Source organism: Sceloporus occidentalis, unplaced genomic scaffold (assembly GCF_023333645.1).
Source record: "Sceloporus occidentalis isolate IW3139 unplaced genomic scaffold, rSceOcc1.0.p SCAF_5, whole genome shotgun sequence".
NCBI classification, from domain to species: Eukaryota; Metazoa; Chordata; class Lepidosauria; order Squamata; family Phrynosomatidae; genus Sceloporus; species Sceloporus occidentalis.
In genome coordinates this window covers 156,196,577-156,220,178 of record NW_028316985.1, presented here as the reverse complement: position 1 = coordinate 156,220,178, position 23,602 = coordinate 156,196,577, and the positions used below count along the sequence as shown (strand labels likewise).

At 39.6% G+C, this 23,602-nt stretch overlaps 1 protein-coding gene across 3 annotated transcripts in view; it reads right to left on the bottom strand.

Moving 5' to 3' along the window:
- Positions 1 to 23,602, bottom strand: part of PRDM5 (PR/SET domain 5) — a 113,993-nt gene that overhangs the window by 40,017 nt on the left and 50,374 nt on the right. For 2 of the 3 annotated variants that reach the window (XM_089525867.1, XM_089525868.1), the window contains exons 10-13: positions 19,002 to 19,096; positions 14,042 to 14,135; positions 12,733 to 12,893; positions 7,105 to 7,198 (exon numbers count right to left, since the gene is read on the bottom strand). In XM_089525867.1, the coding sequence (XP_089381993.1) occupies positions 7,105 to 7,198; positions 12,733 to 12,893; positions 14,042 to 14,135; positions 19,002 to 19,096 (444 nt within the window). The remainder of the gene's footprint in view (positions 1 to 7,104; positions 7,199 to 12,732; positions 12,894 to 14,041; positions 14,136 to 19,001; positions 19,097 to 23,602) is intronic. The other variant, XM_089525869.1, reaches the window with a different exon arrangement.

Genomic DNA, 23,602 nt, shown 5'->3' with positions numbered 1-23,602 from the left:
GGAAGCCACCCGGGGGTTGTCTTGGGGTCGCCTAAGGAAGCCCAAACCCAGCCCAGATAGGAGAATATCTTTTCCACTCCTATTTGGGCCGGTGACGGAGGGTACCTTTGGCACTGCAGCATGTGTTTGCTATGGCCCTGAGGCATCTTTGGTGGGGGCAGTTTCAAGACGCCCCTTTGCAACCATCTGTTTCGGCCCCATGTCTGTTCCCTTTTGCATTTTTAAAAATAGTCTCATAGTGCTAACACTTGAAGCTTCATATGAAAAAATATAATATAGCACAACCTGTTAGTTATTTGGCCGGGGGGGGGGGGGGGGTGTTAACAAGAAAGCCCTTGGAAAAAATGAAGAGTATAGGACTTATTGGTGTCCCGCCACTTCTTTTGGTTTCCTTTGTTTAAGATCCTCACATTTCTAACTGTATGAGTAGTCACACACAGCACTATGGCAAAATATGTATATAATTTTACAGAAGTGAGAACGTCCCTTGGACATTGTTCCTTTACCAAGAGATATATGTTCTCATATGCTCTCTGGAATCCAGAGCTACCTCTTTTATGCTTCTATGTTCTTGGTCCTAGAAGGCTGAGATGTCAGATTACTTCCTCTGTTATGGTGTCATCCCCCCCCCCAACCTTTCTCCTGCCAAAACATGTTGACTTTCTCTGTGCTGAAGAAACACCAGCAGGGGGGAAAAGACTCTTGAACTTGTATTGTTTGAAAATGTAACACAGATGACATACTGTAAGTACTAGAAGGTATATAATGTATCCATACCTATTCAGGAACTAACAACAGTATACCACCACATATATATTTCTGTAAACAATCCCTGCACTCCTAAATTTAACTTCTAAAATGCTATTTCTCAGAAACGTATGAAGTGAGGTTCTCTTTCAATTCCTGCACTCCCAGATCACAGAAGGGTCCTTTAAGACCTTCCATGGCCTTGCCTGACCTTATATCCCAAATAGAGACCTACCAGTAAAATGCATGCATTCAGTTCCACTGTTTTCCAACAGGACCTGGAAAGCTACTTTTTAAAAGTAATTCATTTCCCTTACTCAATATAGCATTTGGAGAATAAGCCATTGACATTAATCTCTGCAAAGCTGGAAAATAACTCATTACACTTCTTGTTGAGCTCCTCATTGCTTTTCTGCTATTTTGCAGTATTTTATGGATGAGCAATCTGTTCCAGGGGTTAGGGAACCTTTTTGTCCCCAAAGTGAGCCAGGGTGGGTAAGGAAAACTTAAACCTGTAACACTATCTCCTAAATCTCTTCTCCCTTGGGGAAATGAAAACTACTGAACGATGTCTTCCCTTTAATACAGTCAGAATGCAAAAGGTATCAACAATTTATCATCATTATAATCATCATTGCAGGTAAGGTTGTGTGGGCACACAAGAACCAAGTCCAGAGCTTGGAAAAGTTACTTTTGCATTACAATTCCAGTATCCTCCAGCAGCCATCCTGGCTGGGGGAATTCTAGGAGTTGTTGTCCAATACCATAACTTTCCAAAGCTCTGAATAAACCCAAAAGAAATATAGAGAAAATCTGACTCTCACCAGCTGGAATAAGGGAAAGTGTATCGGTCATGTCCTTCCCTCCACTAAAACCAATCACAAGGCTAGAATATGTTTCATCTTTCAGACTTTTTATCTGAAGTCAGTCTTCTTCTTATTTGTGACACAACCAACAATGAGATCGAACTATCATTTGATGAAAAGATAGTAATTTGTAATTAGATTTTGTTTGGTATGAACACAACTAGGCAAACCCAAGCGCATACTATAGCTGAATTTCAAGCAAATGTAGGCAAATAATTAACATTCTGGTCCTGTGGCTTCAACATCCCAAATTATACTTAGAATCATAGAATCACAGAATCATAGAGTTGGAAGAGATGAGAAACTTCAGTTTCTTTCACAATTTGTGACCCGCCACAGCATAGAACTTATGCCATGGTCAGTGAATACCTTTTCTAAATTCAACTCAACTGCCTCTGACCTTAAGAAGCCGTAAGACAAAGTAATGGAAAATGTGCTATAGAGTCTCAGATAACCACAAGAACCATAGATGCCATTTCAGCATTGGAACCTTAAAAGACTTATTTGCCATATTTTTAATAAATCTGGGCTGCTTCAGTGGAGCTAGATCACTCTGTAAAGAGTCTAGCTGGGCAGTGGCTTAGAAACAGTACATGTTGATGGTTACAAAGTTGGCAATCTAGCCCTAGCACTGTGTGTTCAATGAATCTTACTTCCAGGTAAACAAGTATAGAACACCATATGGATCCCATCATGTTATTTGCCAAAGTCATGCTTCAGTGAGATGTTTTCCATGTGAATCCCCTAAAGTCAAGAATTCCCTGCCCATGGGAAACTAGTGCCAGAGCAAAGGATTCTAAACAGTCCTTTTCTCTAATGTCCTAATTTGCTATGCACAGTGTTTCTGATGTGTAGAACCCATTCAAGCATACTATCATGTATACCTACATTCTGAATACATACAGTCCCAAGAAGACATCACATATATTTTCTGTAAGTATCCACTGTCTTTATTTCCTTGGACAAAAGTTCCTTTACAGAATTATCCATGGCTGATATAACTCTAATCTCCATTGTCATCTAACCTTCTCCCATCTCTGTTATTGATTTATCGATCTCTGGCTTCTCTTACCACCCTGTTTGTTTTTGTGCATTGTAGTTTTCTCATAATAACAACTGTATTACTTTTAAATGCTATGCACTTCCTGGCAAAACTATTATATTATTAAAGAGTCCTTTTAGCAATGAACAATTACCAAAAACACAAATTTAAACTGTAACAATCATAAAGCCTAGTTAAAACTTAATTTACAACATGACTTATACATCTGAAAGAATAAGAATGCTAGCATCCAGTGGCTGAACAAGATCTCACAGATAAGGCAGGGAAGGGTGTTAGAAACCATATACGATTCTCTTGTTCAGTATCATACAACCATAAAGCAAACTGAAGACACTGTGAACTTCCTGTTTTACAGAGAGAAATGCTTCCAAAATAATATCTGAAAATAACATACATATAATTAATTTAATGAATCAGAATGTGCTCATAAATGATCACAATTGCTTGGAGGTATGTCAGTGCCCAACCTATTCAAATCCAGTGTCTTTCATAGATACCTAAACTGTGAGTGTTTCATGGAGTGAAACTTGTGTTAGTATCAATACTAGTCCTTAGTTCTTTGTTTGTTTGTTTGTTTGTTTCATTTGTATGCCACCTTTCTCTCACAAGGGACCAAAGGTGGCTTTGTAACACAGTGCTTTTTAGTATTCAAATTGCTTCACACACAACTGTCAAAATCCAACAATGCATTGTTAGAACTTCTTTCCCCTTCCACACCCCTCTTTCCACAGTCCTCCATGGTGTCCACTCTACAACAGGATGGTGCAATGGAGACTGCATGGAAGGAGGAAATCAGCCTCCCTATTTGCATTGCATTCCACTATTCTGCTAGCAGAAGTCGGGTACTGGATAAATCCCATTTTCTTGTCATCGTTACAACAATCCCATAAAATAGGTTCATATTGCTCTGTCACAACTGTATTAATTTACACCAAATGTTCGCTTTAGACCATATCTGAGATATCATCTTTCCTCATTTTGAAAATGTTCTTACAGCACTTTTTGTCAGTATCTTGGTGACACACAAATAAGGCTTCTGTGATCCTCTGCTGAGTCCTAAACATCTACAGTATTTAGAAACCACAATTTCAGCCCTTCCCAAGAAGAAGATTCTGTTTCAGCTACACAATCCAAACTTTCATTGCAGTAATCAGTATTCAGTCCTGGTAACAGTCAGAATTACAAACAGGACCAAACAAGTAAACAGCTTTAATCTTAACAGGTGGTCGTTAGAGATGGAAGTGATTAAGACTTATCAAACATATTAGGAAGCCAAGTGATTAAGTGCACATGTTCTGTCATCTTTCTGCAAGCCAAATTTGTTTATGCAAAACTGAACAGAATGTCATAGGAAGACTATTTGTTAACAAGCACTTTGCATGTCAAACGCCAATCCTCACCCTTTTAAGTTGGAAACCAAACATTGCTAAAACACTCAGCAGCTTGCCAATTACTCAAATATGTAGTCTGTGGTGAACACAATGCTGCAGGGCATCTACTTTGTTCTGGAAATGTTTGTCTACTATATACACTCAGATCTATAGATAAGTACTTCATATTAGGTGACAGAGACATAAACAGACAGAGTTGTGAGGACACAGTGGTACTGAATGATAGCACAACAAAAACTATGAGGGAAGTGGAGAAAGGAACTGTACTGAAACAAGTTGATATAGAAACTACATGAAGTCAAGCCTGATGTACAGAAACTTTAGGCCAGGGTGTGCCCATGCAGTTAATGAAAAACATCATATATTATTTCTCCAAAATTACACAACACCTTTATACATTATATTTATCCTATAGAGGAGTAATGTCAGTGTAGGAAGAAGAGATTACCACACATTGCTTAAAGTGCAGAATGACTGTTCCTCTTGCTAATCCTATGCATCAAACAAACAAAATTTCATATAGAAAAAATGTCACATGCAACAGCCTTGACTTTTGAAGTATCAGTCATCTTGTACACTGACAATGGCCCAGTGTTTTTCCTGAGGTGCACAATGTGAAACTATTTACTTTTCCAAAATAATATTTGTCCTCAGTTCAATATAACAAGATAAACAAACAGGAGCTGGTATGATACAGAAATGTTGTTCTCACCCTGAAGTTTTGTGTGTGTATGCCTTCAAGTCACCTGACAACATATGGTGACCCTGTGCATTTCACAGGGCTTTTTAAGGCAAGGAGTACTCAGAGGTGGCTTTGCCAGTTCCTTTCTCTTAAATATAGCCTACATCACCTGGTATTCTTAGCATTCTCCCATTCAAGTAATAACCAGGGCTGACCCTCCTTAAGTTTCCAAAATCAGACAAAATATCTGGTGTCTTTAGGGTATTCAGGCCTTTTTCCCAAAGTTGACATTCATAACTAGGGTTGCCATAGCGCCGGACCTCCAAACCGGGAAAAATGTAGGACAGAAGTTTCAAATGTAGGACACACAAAAATGTGTCCTACATTTGAAAATTCTATCCTACATTTCCCTCGCGATCGCGGCGGGGAGTGGAGGCCAAGCGGTGAGGGATAGCCTCCACTTAAGGAGGCTTTCCCTCCCCGCCTGGGCCACGGGCCTCGCCGCGATCAGAGGCCAGGATCGGGGCCTCGCCTCGTTCCTGGCCCCCGCAGGGACCAGGAAGGAGGCAAGGAGAGCGCCGGCCATGGCCGGGGCTTCGCCTCCTTCTTGGCCCCCGCAGAGACCAGGAAGGAGGCGAGCAGGCCGCCGACCATCGCCGCGGCCTTGCCTTGTTCCTGGCCCCCACAGGGACCAGGAAGGAGGCGGGGAGCCCGGCGGCGATCGCCGCAGCTTTGCCTCGTTCCTGGCCCCCGCGGAGGCCAGGAAGGAGGCGAGGAGGCTGCAGGGAGGCAGGGAGGTTGGCGCGGCTGCGCCCAAGAGGTGCCGCCTCCCTGCAGCCTCCTCCGCCCCAGGCCTCGCTGCCCTCCTTTTCCTCCGCGTGGCCATGCGCGGGTGAGGAGGAGGAGGGCAGCGAGGCCCCAGGGTTGCCCAGCAACCCCGCTGCAACCGGGCTTCTCCCGGTTTTTGGCTGCACCCGTGCCATCACCGGGCAGGTGCAGCCAAAACCGGGAAAAACCCGGTTGCAACCGGGTTATGGCAACCCTATTCATAACAGACATATAAACTGAGACCTATATATGAAAGCAGCAGCTGTGTGCTTCTCCCTCTAAAGACAACAACAATCAAACCCTAGGGGTGCTGCCACAACTGGCTGAGGGATAAGGCAACTAAACAACGCTTATCCTCACTGCAGTTCTTCAGTTGGGGGAAAAGAAATGAGGTCACTCTTCCTGGATTTCAACTGACAACATGGGTTTTCCACATAAAACTGCACACATGTAAGTTTTATATGGATTACTGGGAACCCTAACAAAATCCATCTGCCTACATGAGAATACACACCCCATGTGTGTACTTTTCACACTTTTCCAATTGTTTGAAGCTGGAGGCAGGACTAGCAGATATAACCAAGCTTTCTTTCCATGCATTCACTATATACTTGTACTGACAGGAAGGACACTATGGCCTGTTACAGACTGCCAAAATAAAGCTGCTTCGGGTCTCTTTGGAGGTATGCTGTTTAAATGATGCATGCATCCTAAGAATCCAGAAGCTGCACCAAAGCTTCACTCAAGTGCTTAGGAATGGAGTGTGGCTTTGGCGCAACCTCCGGACTCTTAGGACCCATGCATCATTTAAATAGCATACCTCCAAAGAGACCCGAAGCAGCTTTATTTTGGCAGTCTGTAACAGGCCTATGTTTGTTCATTGCCTTATACCAAATATTTACTTTCTTTAAAAAGGCATATACTGGCACAAGTTGAGAAGGGATTTTGAAAGGATAAAGGCAGTTATTAAAACAAAACAAAACAAGGCACTTGTTTTTAGGATATTATGGAAATTTTATCTTAGCCTGACTGACAGAAATAACTTGCTTTCCTTTCCCTTCAGTCTTCCTCTGTCTCATTCATTCTCAGTCTCTCTCACGCATGCACAGATTGAATGAATTGTTGTCAAACGCACAGTGCCACTTGCTCAGCTGATCAAACTTACTTCCTGTTCTGATTCTACTTTCTCATACAATCTTTTAATTTTGTATATAATTTTCCAATGCACAGAGAAGAAATTCATTTTATTTGTTTTGCTGTTGTTTGTTACCATTGTTCCTAAAGCTTCATGTTAATATGTAAACTAAACAGCATCACTAAATAGTTCATAATCAGCTGGATGAAAAGGTTCAACATATTCAGTGCACTCGGTGAGCAAGATATGAACAATTTCACAAATATTGGGCAAAATATCATTATCTGTGGGAGATAAATAAAGCTTCTTACTTAAATAGTATCAACAGAGAAATCCATACTACGATATTCAAACACTTAAGAATAGTTGGCATCTCACATATAATGTTGTACCTGTATGACTTCGAATATGTACTCTCAGTGTTCCATTGCTTGCAAACTTCTGCCCACAATATGGGCAAATTTTTTCCTTCTCCCCTGTGTGAGTCTATAAAAGGGAAAGAGGTATAAAGAAATTACTATAATCACTTTTTTAATTTCCTCTTCCAATAATCTAAATGGTTCACTACGATCTAATAATCGTAGCACTTTACACTGTAAAATTCCTTCCCTAATCTTTCCACTCAGTACCAATAAACCAGATATAAATGATATAAATATCTATTATAACTACCAAATGTTTTTTTTTTATTTATTCATTTCTCAAATGGTTTAGCTCACGAAAAATCTATTACTCTTGACTGCTTCTTCAAAATCTTTGGGGCAGACAAAGAGAGATGGTTACTACTTGCATATTTTTACTCATTTATAAAATAAACCAAAATAAAATAAACTTGCACTAATTTTGATTTCTTAATGGTAACCGTAAGTTCTGTAAACTAAGACCATACCCTAAAGTTTGCATTCATGTCCAATTCTACTAATAATATTCTTAATTAAAATTCTAAGAGAGTTTGGCATGCAAAACATTTTCTAAAAGAAAAATTAGATTTGGAAGTTATAAAAACATATCTTTTGTTTCAAGCGGTGAGAAATAAATATATACATATGTTTGTCGTGTAACTTGAACTGAAATTCATCGTAAAATATAATAAGAACAATTCACACAAAGCTAATCACATTGAAGTTCCTTGTTTAAATGAGAAAACAAAATGCAAATAGTACATAAATATATATATCAGACTGCTTATTTTTAAGTGTCTGAAAATGACCTCCAGTGAATTAGTGTGGTGGAAAGTCTAGTGAATGGCTGTTTGGCAGCCAACAACACCATGTGCCTCTGGTTGGTCAGATGAGTTCTGTCTTGTAGTTGGCTAGATCTCATATTGAAACAAAGATAGATGTCCCAGTTCAGCCATTGGTACTTTCTATGATAACAGAGTTGCATCCAATGTGTCCAGCTTCAGACTTCCTATTAATCTTTGGACACAATTTTAGAAGGTAATTATCACACGAGATGAGACTTTGCCTTTGTCTTCCAGTTTGTGTTTTGTATTTCAATATGGTTGACAAATTTTCATGACAAGCACGTAAGTGTTAGCAGTTTAATCAAAATGTAAGTTTCACTGTCATCCAGGTAAGAGGACAGAAGATATGACCTTCTAGAGGTTTCCAATTCCAGTAATTCCTACCACTGCTTCTTCCATCACAAGTGGATAAACAATGTCAATATTTATTCTATGTATCAAAAATCAAGATTTACAGAGTGAAGGAGAGCCAATATTGACTTAGCTTATCTTATCAAATGCAACAGCACAAAAACCATAATGAAATAAAAGTTAGGGCAAATACAAGCCAGTCAATACTTCAATCTGAAGACTAGAATTTGTCTTAAGAGGGCATACACCTTGCAATGACTTTAGAATATGAAAGAGATAGGCATCTTCAACATTATGCTATGCATTTGCAATAGATGGGCCATCTTTAATCAGTAACTGCCAACCCAAGGCAATTCAAGCAGAACTGTTGAAAGTATGGCTTCTTCCACTTTTTCATAGCCTTCTGCAGCCTTTACTCAGTGAGATAGTTTATTACATAATTAATTTTATGCTGATGATACTCAACTTAAGTTCTTAATCTAGAAAATACAGTATCCTCTGAACTTTCAAACCAGTTGCTTTACCAGTAGCTTTACATTAAATGATTTAAAGATTAGGTCTATTCTTTACAAGTCAAGTGATCATTTACTCTATTTGGCTGAACTCCACTTTTCCCATTAATTAAATTTATTGTGGTAAAACCAACACAAGCATAACCATCTGTTATACTTTTGCATACTTGGGACAATAATTAAGTAACTCAACTGTACTCCTGGGATAAGGAGAAACCCTGTACTTACTGCTTCCTTGTATTGTGAGCTGCAACCTGTGTTTTCCCAACAGCCCAACAATTTCCCAACAAATTGAAAAGCAATTTGTCATATGACATGGGGCTTTCCACCTTTAAGGAGGAAACACCCCTCTTTTGCATTATACACAGGTATGGCAAAGGCTATTATTGTCTAATAATAATACCAGACAAACTAAGGCCTGAACCTACCAGCAGCTAGTGGCAGCCTTTGGCTGCTCCAGCCCCAATTAGCCCCCAAGTGGCTGGGGACCGGCCTTCTCTGAAATCGGGCTGCTGCCACAGTCCCTAACAGGCCACTGGCAAGGAGTATTTTTTCCGTGCTCCTTTTTCTGGTGGCTTCGGGCTGCCTTAGGTGGTCCCAGAGAATCTTCCAGCCAATCCAGAGGTATGTGCCATCTGCACCCCCCCACCCCCAAAGTGGCTGGATGCCACTCTTTTTGGCCCATGAGTTTTGGGCCTATGTTGACACTAATAATAACCATGTTATGGACTCAACAGACATACTTGCCATAGTAACATTTGCTCTCTGATGTAAGTTCCACCAGATCTTTGAACATTGTGGTCTCTTGCCTATAGAAAATTTGGTGACAAGGTTTACAAAAGATTTATAGCTCATAAGGAACCTGTAGCCCTCCAGAAGTTAGGAAGAACTTCTTGACAAGAGCTGTTGACAGTAGAATACACTTCCTTGAAGTGTGGTGGAGTCTCCTTCTTAAGAGGTTTGCCCATCTGCTGGGAGTGTTTTTATTGTGTATTCCTGTGTGGTATGGGGCTCGACTACATGGCCCTTGAGCTCTCTTCAAACTCTATGATTCTATGATTGGACATCCCAACAATTGCAATAGGGGATATGTAACCCTAGCTAGCACCATCATAAGTTACATTCTAACAACATTTGGAGGGGCACAGGCTACCAACCCATCATCTAAGTAACATGGCTTTGGGTAGAAACACTAAATGAAAAACTATGCTGACTCAGTTTGTATTATATTGTGCGGTAGTCTTCTGAGAGACTGAGGATAATCCATAGAGTTGCACACATTCATTGGGAACATTGTTGAAAGCATGGAATTAGAAACTTTGTTCAAACAAGATCACATGGGTGAGATTACTGAAAGGTTAATTCCATAGATGATTTAAGAACTTCACATTTGACCCCATTTGTAATAGGCTGCAATTCTCATTTGCCAAGAAAATCTGTAATTATTATAATGTTTTACACTCAGCACTCAAAAGTATAAGTCTTTAACTTGTATAGCGTGTGTGACCAATTCCTTTATGTTCCTGTAAATGGTATACTATTTCAGAACATAACAAGCCAATATAGCTTTCCATTTTCTGACACTAGGGAATTCGTGCTAAATTCTTGTGGATTAAGAGAGGTCTGTTTAGAAATATTATACATTGGTTAACAATTACATTGACAGATTCTAGACAGAAATCTACTAACATACTCTGAATGAAGACATTGGCATCACTACCTAAACTAATCAAATAAAATGGTAGAGGCACTTCCATTTTTCTGTTACGCAAATAAACAGTTCATTAGTTCTTATGGAACTAATGCTTCTACGCTCCCATAAAGGATGAATAAAAAAACAAAAATGGTTGGTTTGTTAGTTTTCTTCACTAGACAGATCTGAATATAAGTTAAGGCCATCACAATAATTTTCACAAATCTCCATCACTATACAACAGTCAAAACATCTTTGAAAAGGCAATAGAGAAATTTTATTTTGATATGTAGATCATACTGTAGCTGGGCTAAAAATGCTGGGACAAAAAATTACTAATGTAGAACCAAGCATAAGCAAAGTGTACAGACATGGAGCTTATTGGCCCACTACAAATGGGCACTTTGCGGCATCCTCACTATGAACTAGGGCAAGATGAGGCTGGGCATTTACATGCCTAGCAGCCCTAGTCCACAAGGACACCACCATCATGGCTCGCTGCCATCCTCATGAGCCATGATGGCACGAGTGTCGCACACCGCCCAAACAGCACTGGCAGGAAGTGATGCAATTGGGGGCACACGCACGCCAACTGCACCCTTCCAGGAAGCTGCTTTCAGCAGATTCATTTTGCTCCCAGGAGGGAGCACATCATTGCCGCGCCATTTGGTTGCTGCGGCAACAATGAGAGGCAAAGAGGGGTGGCACGGAGCTGCCTGTCTGTCGAGCCCCATAGTACACAAGAAAATACTGGGGTTTTTTTTTAGCAAGTTCTGATAGATGCTGCCGATTGCCACATAGACATATGACTGACCTTTGGGGTACAACACAAGTAGCGTACTATATACCTGTACTCTATTTGTGAGGCTGGAGAGAAAGGTAGCTCAAAAGAAATGTGGCTGGACAATGATGTGAGGATTTGTGAAATGGATTTGTGAATACACACATCCTAACATTTCACAGATTCTCAGTCTTTCCCCCATTTCATTATGTACATGCAAATACAGATATACCAAAATCCCCCCAAAATATTCTGAAATATGGAACACCTCTGTCCTATGCTATTCAGATAAGAGATACTGAACCTGTGTATTTATTTTATTTTTCATCCATCCACCCCCCTCCCAAAAAAAAATTATCTGTAAGAGATATAAAAAGCTGATAGAATAAAGTATGTAACATCTTTAATGTCGGAAATGCAGCAACACTTACCACTTAAATGTTTAAACATGTCTGAGAGAGAGCAGCAGCAATAGCGTTAAGTAGTCTTCAGTGACCCAAAACTCCTTGTCTTTTAGCCAACTATCCTGTCATTATTGTGCACTTCCAAGACATTTCTGAATTATGGCAACCCTATCACATTATTGTTTTTGGCAAAATTTGTTCAGAGTGGCCTTTGCCTTTGTCTGCCTCTGAAGCTGAGAGGGTGTGACTTGCTCAAGGTGAATCAGAGGCTTTCCATGGCCAAGCAGGGATTTGAGCCCTCATCTCTAGAGTAGTCCAGTGCGCAAACCACTACACCATGCTGGCACTTCTGACCTCTCTGTAATGGAAACTTAGGTATCTCCCCACATATTCTCTTCCTGTCCTCTTATTCTCTAACTTTGACTAAAAGTAAAACTAGTTTAGGTCACAGCACCCTAAGACAGTGTTACTATGTTTGATCATGCTCTTACAATAAGTATGCTTTTTCAGCCACTGGTATATTTACTCTTTAACCAGAATTGCTAGTCATTTCACACACACACACACACACACACACACAAAATAAGTGGAAGAGTTTTCCAGTTACTAGTACCTTTAAGTACAAGTTGTAAATGGAAATAGATTGATACAGATCCAAATCTTTTCACTCACTGGAATGATAAACTTTCTTTCTATTTATAATCCAATACACTAACCCTTCTATTATACATATCTATAAATCTATTACTTATTCTGTATGAACAATTCACAACTGAAAGCAACTTCTTCCAAAGGAATTCTATCATCTCTAAATGCAAAAGGAAGTACTGTATAAACTGAGCAGAATTTATATAATGACCACATATTTACAAATTACAGATTATACTTGCTCAAAATCTTGCCCACTCTGTTATGACATTTTGGTTGATTAAACAATGGATTTGCCAAAGTCTGGATTTTTCATTTCCTTCTTCCCATTTATTTATTTTCCAACATGTAGAACAAAGTGGTTGTCTCTAGTATCATTACTTACTTTTTTATGACTCTTAAGCACAGAGGGTGTCACAAAGGCTTTGTCACACAAATCACATTTATATTTCTTATGGCCATCATGAACAACTTGTATATGAACATTCAGTGTGTCCTTCCTTTTGAATGTAGCATCACAGTGATCACATTTAAAAGTTCTTTCACCTAAGTGAAAAGAAGGAGTAAAGCTATATTACTACCGTACTAATGGATGTTTATAAACACATTGCAGTTATCAACATATTCAAGACAGCCAGATCACAAGGCAGAATGAAGTGCTCCCTGATGCCTCAAGGTGTTACTGAAAAGTAACAAATTTTAAAAACTACATTTGTCCAGCATACTGGACATCCTACTGCTACAGTTATTCCATAAAGATGCTTTTCTATCAAAGATGGTACCATTTTAGAGCATCCACTCTAAGAACTAACATGGATGAACATTTTGCTATCTCAGAAGATTCTTTGAGTTTCACATGTGAGGAGCAGTTTGTGCAATCTTCAGTAATGGAAAAATTATGCCGTGCTGAACCAAAAAAATTATCAGTGTTTGTCATTGTTATTACTTTCTTGGGCCTATTTAACCATTCTAGATCATTTCAAAATATAAACTCCCTGAACCTGCTGTGAGTTGCAGACAACCACATACTATTGTGAATGCAAGAGAACATTTATAGGCAATTATAGGAAGAACCTATATTAATTTTATTATATTTCCTAATGTGTTTATAGCTATTGTTTTACTGAGTCTTATTACTGTGGTTTTTTTTATTATAACTCCTTTCAATTCTTAAAGAGTAAATGTGGACATACATTTTAAAAAATTTAAAAAGCTCATCCTTCCTATACTGGGCAGACAAAGCAGTAGTTATTAAAAACAACCAATTCAGTATATAGAGAAGCAGATGCAAAAACAGGTAAAAAAATCTCTTACACAACTGTCAGGCAAAAGGCCAGGCCCTCACCCTCATGTACCCTGAAGAGGTTCCCCAAAGGGACAACCCCCTTTGGTGCCACACACTTCAGCAACAGCCCCACAAGAGGTGGACATGCCTTCCACAAGAGTTCTGGTTTTAATCATTCAGACAAGCAAGCCAGTTGTGCTGAATGCTGGAAAGTACCTGCTGAATCAGGGTCTTGGTTCTGAAAACAGTGAAGTCCCACCAGTGAAGCAGAAGTCCCAGACAGCTTCAACAATTAGCAAACAATTCCTCCCTACAACTTTCAGATGGTCTCTGTGGTCCTCTCTCTCTGTTCACCTCTCATAAAATATAATTAGTTATGCTCTGTGAACCTCGACATAGCAGCACTTACTGTTATGTATCAGAAGGTGCCTCTGCAGAGAGAATGGGGTTCGGAACAATGCTTTGCATTCCTCACACTGAAATGGCCTCTCTTCAGAATGGGTCTGTAGAGGAAAGACAAAGTATTATAAAAAAGTAAAGCTCAGAGAAAACAATTAAATCATAGTAGCTAGCCTTGCTGACCTGGTTCAGTAGAGCTACTGCCTCCCTTCAACCCAAAAAAGTATAAAAGGCTTAAGTCTTTCACATGCTCCACTAATGGGAGAGAAGGTAATAATTTAATTCAGTTGTTATTAAGCAGATGTACACTACAAAAAGAGGTGTGCCTATAAATATGGGCATACATGTTATTTTTTAAAGATCATTCTAGGTTTTGTTTGGTGTTTCACCAGATGCCAAAACATAAAGATTTACAAAATCTTGCATGCAAATGAACAAGAATGACATTTCCTCGGTTAACTGCAGCCTAGTTTTTAACCATCTACTTTGCTGCATCTTCTGAAGCTTAAAATTACTAAGACTCAATTCTTCTCAACATGTCTGATATTTTGAAACAGAAGTCAGAACAGAATGCCAGAAATTTTGTCCACAGGTTCCATCCATCCATTCAATTTATTTATATCCTGTCTTTCTCCCAAGTTAGGACTTAAGGCATCTTCCTTGTTTACCACCTTTAAAGTGCATGATGTTTCAAATAATATTATAAAATATAAAACCATGACTCTAAAAATATGTACACATGCTAAATAGTCTTCTTGAATAGGTAATAAACCCATGATTTTATGGGGGGAGCCATAATCTCCTGAAAAATTTTCATGGGGAAAATGGCACCTCGCAATCTAGGAAGCTGAAACCAATCCAAACCCCTGGCTGGTCTATGGGGCAGGATTGTCAAGAGCAGACCTGATGCAAGCAGTCTTCCGTTTGGTCTATTCTCAGAAGATGTGAAAGAAATGTCTTGAAGCAGCAGCCATCTTGTGTTTTTCCTATTACTATTCACTTAAGGTGTCTAGATAGATCCAGAACTACACCTGATTTAACTTAAAAGTCTCCTGATGATAGAAAGGATGATTGGAATTGTTTCATCATAGCTCACAGTGTGGTTAATTGCCAAATGTGGACTAAATCTAACATTTCTCAAGTACTGCAGCAGCACTGCAGCAGCTGCACAACAGAAATTGCTTCCCATTTCCCTTCTCACCACATAGCCATCAGAGCTACTCAGACTTTGACTCTGTATGTTTCATCATCCCTCCAGAGCAAGTTTCTGGGGTGTACTGTGGGCACCATTGTGGACTGCAATTGGTAGAACAGCAATCTCCCCTACCAATTCCATCTTACAGGTGTGGTTGTGTCAGTGAATGTATCTCACTGGGTCTCAGATTGCCTATTCAAAAGCAAGATTTAGCCTACAAGTAAAAAATAAACACTACACAAATTCTCAATCTGTTTCCAAACAGAAAGCAGGGGCTACAGTGAAATGAACTGTAAACTATGACAATGTATTTTCAATTATTCAGATCCTAAACCTATAAATGGTACTTATTTCCAAATTCTTTATCATTTTCACTGTTTCCTTTATTAAAACCCTCCAAATGATATTTGAACTCGCCTGTGGTTTAGCTTTAATACAAAAGCGAATGAGTTCACTGGAACACACCTCCTTTACCTCACTGGGATCATACATACGTATTTATATATCCCTCTACACACATATAAACATTTTAAAAGAAACAAAAACACTATCTGCACTATTTCTTACATTTTAATTCCACCTTTCCATTAAAAAAGTGGTTAAGACACTATTAGTACATACATTTAAGAAATAATTATTTCATTGTCTCTATGAGTATGTGTGCGCTTGTATGTACATCTGTCATACTTCCTAACTGTTCCAATTTAGCAAGGACATCCCCAATTAATCCTGTGTAGTCCTGCTTTTTCATCTATTTCTGATATGTCCCAGTTTCTCTTGCCTCCCTTATTATCGTCGTCCCATATTTTTCCTGTGTTCAGGACTCACAGCAGCTTACAATAGACTAAAGCACATAACAATTCATTTGTCCTCAGTTTACTTTAATTGTTACAAACTGATTTCAAAATGAAAAAGTAGTTTGCTTTTCATTAACTCAACAGGTAGGAAAGGAGAATAGGGGCGGAATCTTTCCCTTTCCTATAGACATAGGCAAAAGCAAATTGGTGCAGCCTCTCCTAGTTTGTCTGTATTCCTTATTAATAAATTTTGCCATCAGTACCACACTCTGATGTTGCTTGGTCACACATATCCTAGTTTTCATATATGAAAGGTTAGAAGGTATGGCATCTATTTGTCTATGTGTATATGTGTGTGCCTTCAAGTCATCTGTTGACTTATGGTGACCCCATGAATTTCATAGGGTTTTCTGAGACAAGGAATACTCAGAAGTGGTTTTGTCAGTTCCAACCTCTGAAAATGTAGCCTACAGCACCTGGTATTCATTGGTGGTCCCCCATCCAAATGCTAACCAGAAGTGAACCTTCTTAGTTTCCAAGATCAGATGGCATCTGGTGCCTTTTGGGTATTTAGACCCTAAGTCTGTCTTTCTATAGTTTGCTTCAAATCTACATGTATATATACACTTTCAAGCAATCTCACTGCACTTTGGTGAAATCTACTGCCTTAAAATCAATATATCAAACATCCACATAGTGGTAAATAAATAGAAGGATATTCAATCAAGTAGCTGACCCTTTGGGCTAGTACAGATCTATACTGTTTCAGGGGATCCCCAATCCTTCAGAGTATATTTAAGGGTCACTAGGGTTGTTGGGAGAATGAGAAATTCATCACCATGCCCCATTAGTGGGTACATTTGCAAGAATGACAGCCCTTCTATGAACAGAATGGCATCACTAGATACCACCCAATGAAATTTTGCTACTGAAATTAAACAAGCATGAAGAATGCCCTGCATTTTCTGCAATTTTATTTCTACATTATTATTTAGACAAATATGCTTTGTTTACTTAATGTAGAAATGCTTCACTTTAGCATAAAATATATTTTAAAAATCACAAAATTTCTACAATTTATTTGATATAACAAAACAAAGATAGAATGATTTGACATTAAACCTGGTGAAATAAAAGGGTCTGAGCAGCTTGCTTAAATATTAAGACAAATGGATCAAATTCAACCTCTCTATGGAGGGAATAGCACAATAGAAAAGGCACTCTCCTACATCCCAACCAATCATAATGAGACACATACTAGGACCTCCCCTAATGAATGATAAAATGGACAAGCACAGCCATATGGGACAAAAAATGACACTTCAAATATCTCATTCTGAACTTTTTAGGGTTTGTAGGTAAGTACAAGTAGTTTTACCTACAGAAATTAAGCAGAACCCAGCACAGAGGAAATAAAATTAGTATCATATGATCAGAACTCAGAAATCAATCTGATTGCAGTACAGTATTTTGCACTACCTAAAGTTTCCTAGGTTTTCAGTGGCAGCCTCAAGGAGAAAATTAATTTGGATGTCACTATTTAAAATACTGATTAAAATGTAAAACTGAACTATCCAAACACTGGCCTTACAATTATTCTGACCTCAAGAAGAAGGATATGTGCTTTGCTGTTCTGATTTAATGCACTGGAAGCACATTCATACTGAAAACTCTGATAGATCACACAGATTGTGATCTATTGTAGCTTGCTATCATAGAACTATGGACGGAATGAATGAGGAGAGGCCACCCTGATAATACATGTCAGCCAACAGATCATCAGTAAACTAAACTGAGTGATTTTTATCTACAGTGTCTCATCTACCCAGAAACTGTGCTACTGTTACCTAGTCCTAGTCCTCCTCCTCCTCCTCCTCTTCCTTCTTATTACTATTTAATTAATACATAAATTAATTACCGGGGGACAGATGAGGAATTTACAGTGATACATTCTACTTACATGAACCTGGAACTACCTTTGACACTATTTCCCACAAAAAAGAAACAAAACAAAAAAAGTAATTCTTCATATGATAATATGTAATGCCCTCATTCCTTCACATTTGTGGCTTTGCCTTTTGCAGATTTGATTATTCACAGATTTTATTAATATGTTCTCTCTAGGAATATCTAGGTCCTCCAGGGCAATTCTATGGTCAACTTTAACCAAAAGTCACACTGGAAGACCTTAAGATTCCCAGAGAGAACACTCCACTAGGCATTTGTAGCTCCTCCAGAGCAATTCTATGGTCAATGTCTGGCAGATGTTGACCACAGAGTTCAACTCAAAGATCTAGACATTTCTAGAGAGGTGTTCTCTCAGGTAAAAACATAGTGTTTTTGTTATTTGAAGTTTTTCCACATTCACGGAGGTCCTGTGCCCCTAACCCAAATGAATGTGGGGGGATGAATGTATATGGTAATAATGGCTGCATGCCATCCCTAGCCTTTGGGGGAGATGTTTTTGAAGTTTTTCAAGGATGATTTTAAAAAAAAAAAGGGGGGGGGGGAGAAAAATAGAGTATTATAAGTTTATATATAGAGAGAAAAACATAGACATTACCAGTCTGCCACCTCCACAATGTAAAAGGCTCATTAGGAACAAAAAGGCTACTTTAGCTGTTCCATATCTGGAAATAACGTTCCTACACATGCATAAGCACATAATTTCCTGCCACGTAGTAGGATTTCAAGGGGGTTTGTTCCTGCCTCCTGATTTGAATCAGTAGAAAGAACAATGTAAAAATTCTAAACTGCTCAGCTGTCATTTTTTGTTAATATACAGCAGGCGACACGGCAACTCCCCCTCTAGAAAAACACCATGTTGCTATGAAGCAGCACTTCATTTGGAAGCCATTTTTATGAAGTTGCTGGGCTTTTATGCAAAATTCATATTATTGGCAACACTACTGGCATGACTCTTTTAACAGAAAAGCCAAATCATGTCTGGATATAAAGACACTGAACTACCTTCTCACCTCAACAGGTGGATCCTCCAGAAGAGGGCTGAGAGATTTGGATGATACTTTGCTGTGGGGAAGCTTGCACTGCTGCTGACTGTGCTGTACCTGTTCTGTGGATAAATAGAAGGCTTCAGTCTCTGGGGCTGTTAATCTGGCACCATGCATGACTTAAAATTCCACCTGTTTTAAATTCCCTCCCATTTAAAAACATACTTTGGGCTTGATAGGTGATCAGCTGCCCTGGTCTTCAACTCCTTAAACAGGCTCAACATCTATAACTTTCAAAATCTATAAAAGTTACTTTCTGGATACAATTCCTGCAACCACCCAGCGAGTATAGTCAGTAGCCATGCTGGAAGCTGTATCCAAAAACTAACTTGTCTAGGTCTAGGTTCTTTAATGATAGGATATTATAGTGAAGTTATAAGCCTTCAAACATGAGAAATGCCCCTAAATTACTAGGCCTCTCATATAAAGTCAATACACCTCTAAAACAACAGCACATAATCTTAGTCAGAGATGGATGCACATCTAAACAGAATTCAGTACAAAAAAAAATGTAGCTCTTGAACATAAAGTTGTAGCCTATATAAACATAGAGCTCTTAATTCAGATGTACCATCCTTCTAACAAACAAATCTTGCTTCTCTGATCATGTAAACAAGTTGTTTTGTTTCATTTGGAATAGATGTAGAATAGTATCGCTTGCTGACCCATTTAATAGCTCTTTGGGGGCTTTTTCTAGTTCTCAACTATTAAAGTTTGAGGAATATAACCACAGTTGCTACCTTGCAAGAATGATCATGTCCAGTTTATAGTTCAGGTCATTGGAATAAATGTTTAGAACCTTCTTATCCCATGCCTTTGCCAAAGTAAGTATATGATTTCCACGCCAGCAAGCTATATCCTGCTGCCTTTGGCTTAGAGAGATCATGTAAGTCAAAGCCAATGCGTAGGGTAAGAGGCTTTTAAAAATGTATGCCTGCCACACAGAGCAAAAGGATAAGTGCATTTTATCAGTCTCCACATGTGAAGTGTAATATTCAAATTGGCTCTCAGTTAAATGCAGACAGAATGTTGTTGATTGTGGTTATAAAGATTCAGGGAAGTGTTCACTAATTTTACATCCAGCAGAATTCAAATTTTCTTCATAACTAACTCCCATTCTCTATGACAAGCTAGTTTGGAAACATTATCATGTTTCCAAAGTTGTTTGCAATTTAGATGGGCTACTGCCTGAAAATATAAATTTACTGGCTTCTGGAAACAGCCCTAAAGGAAAAGCAGTTAGGTCCACAAGACAGGAAGACTAAACATTTCTCACAGTAGACAAACAGACAAAGATTCTTTGGCATGGTAATAAATGATGAGAGGCTGACTGAACTGGGAACTGGCGGTACTGTTTTAAAATGGTTCCATACTTACCTGCAGGCCATTCTCTAAAGATGGTATTAGCTAGGGGTTATTGTTCAGATTCATGGCAGTTACTTAGTAGGAGACCACAGTTATTTCTACATCCTATTTTAGCATTTACATGTAATATCTGTAGGTCATAAGGGCACGTGGCTGAAATGTCACAAACATGCTGCTCTGTCTTCCTTTAAAAGAAATTAACCTAGGTGGATAGTAAACATGGTGCCTGAGATCAGAATGCAAACAGGATAAAGGAAATAAACCAGTACTCGCTCCAGATAAATGGAAGTGATGTTGGTGGCCCACTTGCTCATCTGAGTGGTGTTAAAACTGCTCTGAAGGGGGCCACACCCCCCTTCCCTTAAGGATCAAGTGTCCAATTTGTGGTCCATCACTGTCACTTGAACCACTTTAGAAGGACTTTATACCAGCTGCAATTCTATTTGCTCAGATAGCCTGGTAATAGTTTCCTCGTTGGATAGTGATCCAACACATGTTGAAGCTACTTCTGAAGACAGTTCAGTAATTTCATTTATTCACTCTTATGCAAGTCAATAGCTATGACGCTAACAGAGGCTGATCTCTATCATGTGATACCAGTGGTTTTGGTATCAACGGCACTTGCAACTAATCTGTTTCCAGGTGTCCAAAGCTCTAAATGTTTTCAGATCAAAGTAACTAAGTCGGGATACAGACGGGCAAAAAGGGGTGTGTTCATGACGTCATGAAGGTATAGCCTTCAGACGGCCCTTACCTGAATGCCGCCATGAACACGCCGCCCGCATGCCCCAAGCGGGAAGAAGCGGCATTAAAAAGGTGCTGCTTTTCCCCGCTTCTTTTCTATATACTGCGCAGCTGCGCATCTCTGTCTATAAGCTGCTGCACCGGTATGCCAGAATTGTTATGCTGCTAATTTAAGTTGCCCATTTAAAAGCTCCGTGCCTGCTGCGTCGCATAATGAGTCGGGGTCCTGGAACATGCACAGTTTGCACCGAGGCTCTAATTAGAGCGTCAGATGCCATGCAGATGTGGAAGCTGCAGCACAGCTGCACTCTATTTTAATGCTCGTAACCCTAACCCTAACCCTAACCCTAGAGCAACATGTACGCATGCGCTGCTAGAATTGGGGAAAGTTTGGAATTTAAAGTGAACCCCTACACACATTCCTGTGCCATTTTCACCTAACAATAAAAAACCCCTAAAACTTTAAATATTTACATATGTACAAGGGAGGTGATGGGGATGGCAGGGGGACAGCGGTGGCAGTGGCGACAGCTGTGGCTGTGCATTGCAGATTCAGCAAAAGCGTGGGGACCAAAGGAGAGGAGGTATCCATGATGCTGGTGACACTACCAACGTGCAAGTGGACAAGGATGCCAACACCAGCTGATCACCAGCTGGCAGGAGACCACCATTGTTCTTGGGCTAGCTGAGGGAAAAAGTTTAAAGGGGCCAGGGCGCTTTAAATGTGCACATAGGCTTTCTGCCGCCGGTGCTGAGCGCCGCAGCTGCGCATCCGCCAGCCGGCAAAAGAGAAAAAAGCCCCGTTTTTGGCCGCCCATGCAGAAGCTGCCTCTCTCTTTGCAGCGTCCTCCAAGGCGGCGGTATGGAAACTGAGGGTCAGAAATGGCCCCAGGTGAGGCGTCTTCAGTGCCCCCCGTGTGGAAGCCCCATACACCTGAGCCACACCCCCGGGGCGGGCGGTCTGGAGGCTCCGTATTCAGCAGAATACACCTCCAAGACGCCTTCCCCTGCCCGTCTGTACCCCGCCTAAAGAAACATCTCTTCCCATAGGTATCTGACCAAGCCTTTACATCAGCTTCAAAGTACCCCCAATGACTGAAAGTGGGGAGAGGGAGGGACTGTCTATAAGGCTGAGGGCCTTCTCAGTTGCTTGACTCCCTTTATGGAGTGCCCTCCCCAGATATCCATGCTATTATGTGTTAGTGCATGATGAAAATATTTTTTCTTCTCCCAAAGTATTTTATGTTTTTAATGTAATTTAATATTTTCAAGGCCTTTTACATTTTCACTGCATTACTTTTCTTATTGTTGTGGTTATTTTTTTTAATGACATGAGCCACCCTGAGACAGTTTTATTATAGGGTGGCATAACAACATGAAACAAAATTTTTAATTCTAAAATTCTTTTGATTGTTCTTCTTGGAAATATACATATCTGGGGTATCATTCATCACTAATATTACAGAGGTAATATTGCAACTTATGGATCAACTAGATGATTTTATGACACAAAGCTAAGTAGTATGGATTTTCTATTTCTATTTCAGACAGTTCCTTTTTCATAATCTTGCTTTTGCTCCTTTGAGATACTTTCAACTAACTCAAGTTAGTATTAACTAAATAATTTAACTATTTAATCTTGTACAGATCAGCCTGAAAGGCTAGCCTGGGAGCAGAGTCGGGGCACAACATCCTGATGACATATGCCCAACTCTGTCCTTCAGGGCACCCTGACACTGTGCTCCAGATGGCGCACGGTATCATGACGCTTCTCTGGCACTGCATCCAGATGATGCAGCAGTGAAGGATCACCAATAGCCACGCCGCTGCATTTTGTGGCTCCTTTTTGCACCCTCGGAAGGCTGGATCAGGGCCACAGCATGAGGTTGTTGTGGCCCTAATCCAGCCGAGGAAGGAGCAGCTGGAGGCCACCCCTTCAGGGCCGTACCCTAAGTAATTTCTCCTGCCCCAACCAATCCCCAAAAACTGACCTCCAGTGATTCAAAACAAAATGTCAAATACATGTTTTTTTGTAACAAAGATGTGTTATTACTAATCTATGGATTTCTTCTAAATAAATCTCACACAAAAAAAGCTCAATTTGAGTACTATGTAAATGGTTTTCTGTGTCAAAATTCAGACACTTTGGGAAGTGTGCTGTAATGATAGTGACAGAAAGTACAGTATGTTCGGATGCTACAAATCACTTGCTTCTACAGCCAGGTTAAAGATTATCTGAGGATATAAACAGGCTTGAACCACAGGTCTTGACCTTTTACAAATGAAGAATTACACAGAGGGTAAATTCAAAATGACAGCAAAGGAGATTACAGTTACTTGGGAGAATACTTTAGGCCTAGTGGTTACTGGCTAAATTAGATGTTGTTAGGTACTTCAGTGTGTCTAATCACACATCTGTTTCACATTTAAAAGATTATGGTCTAAATTTTACAACAAAA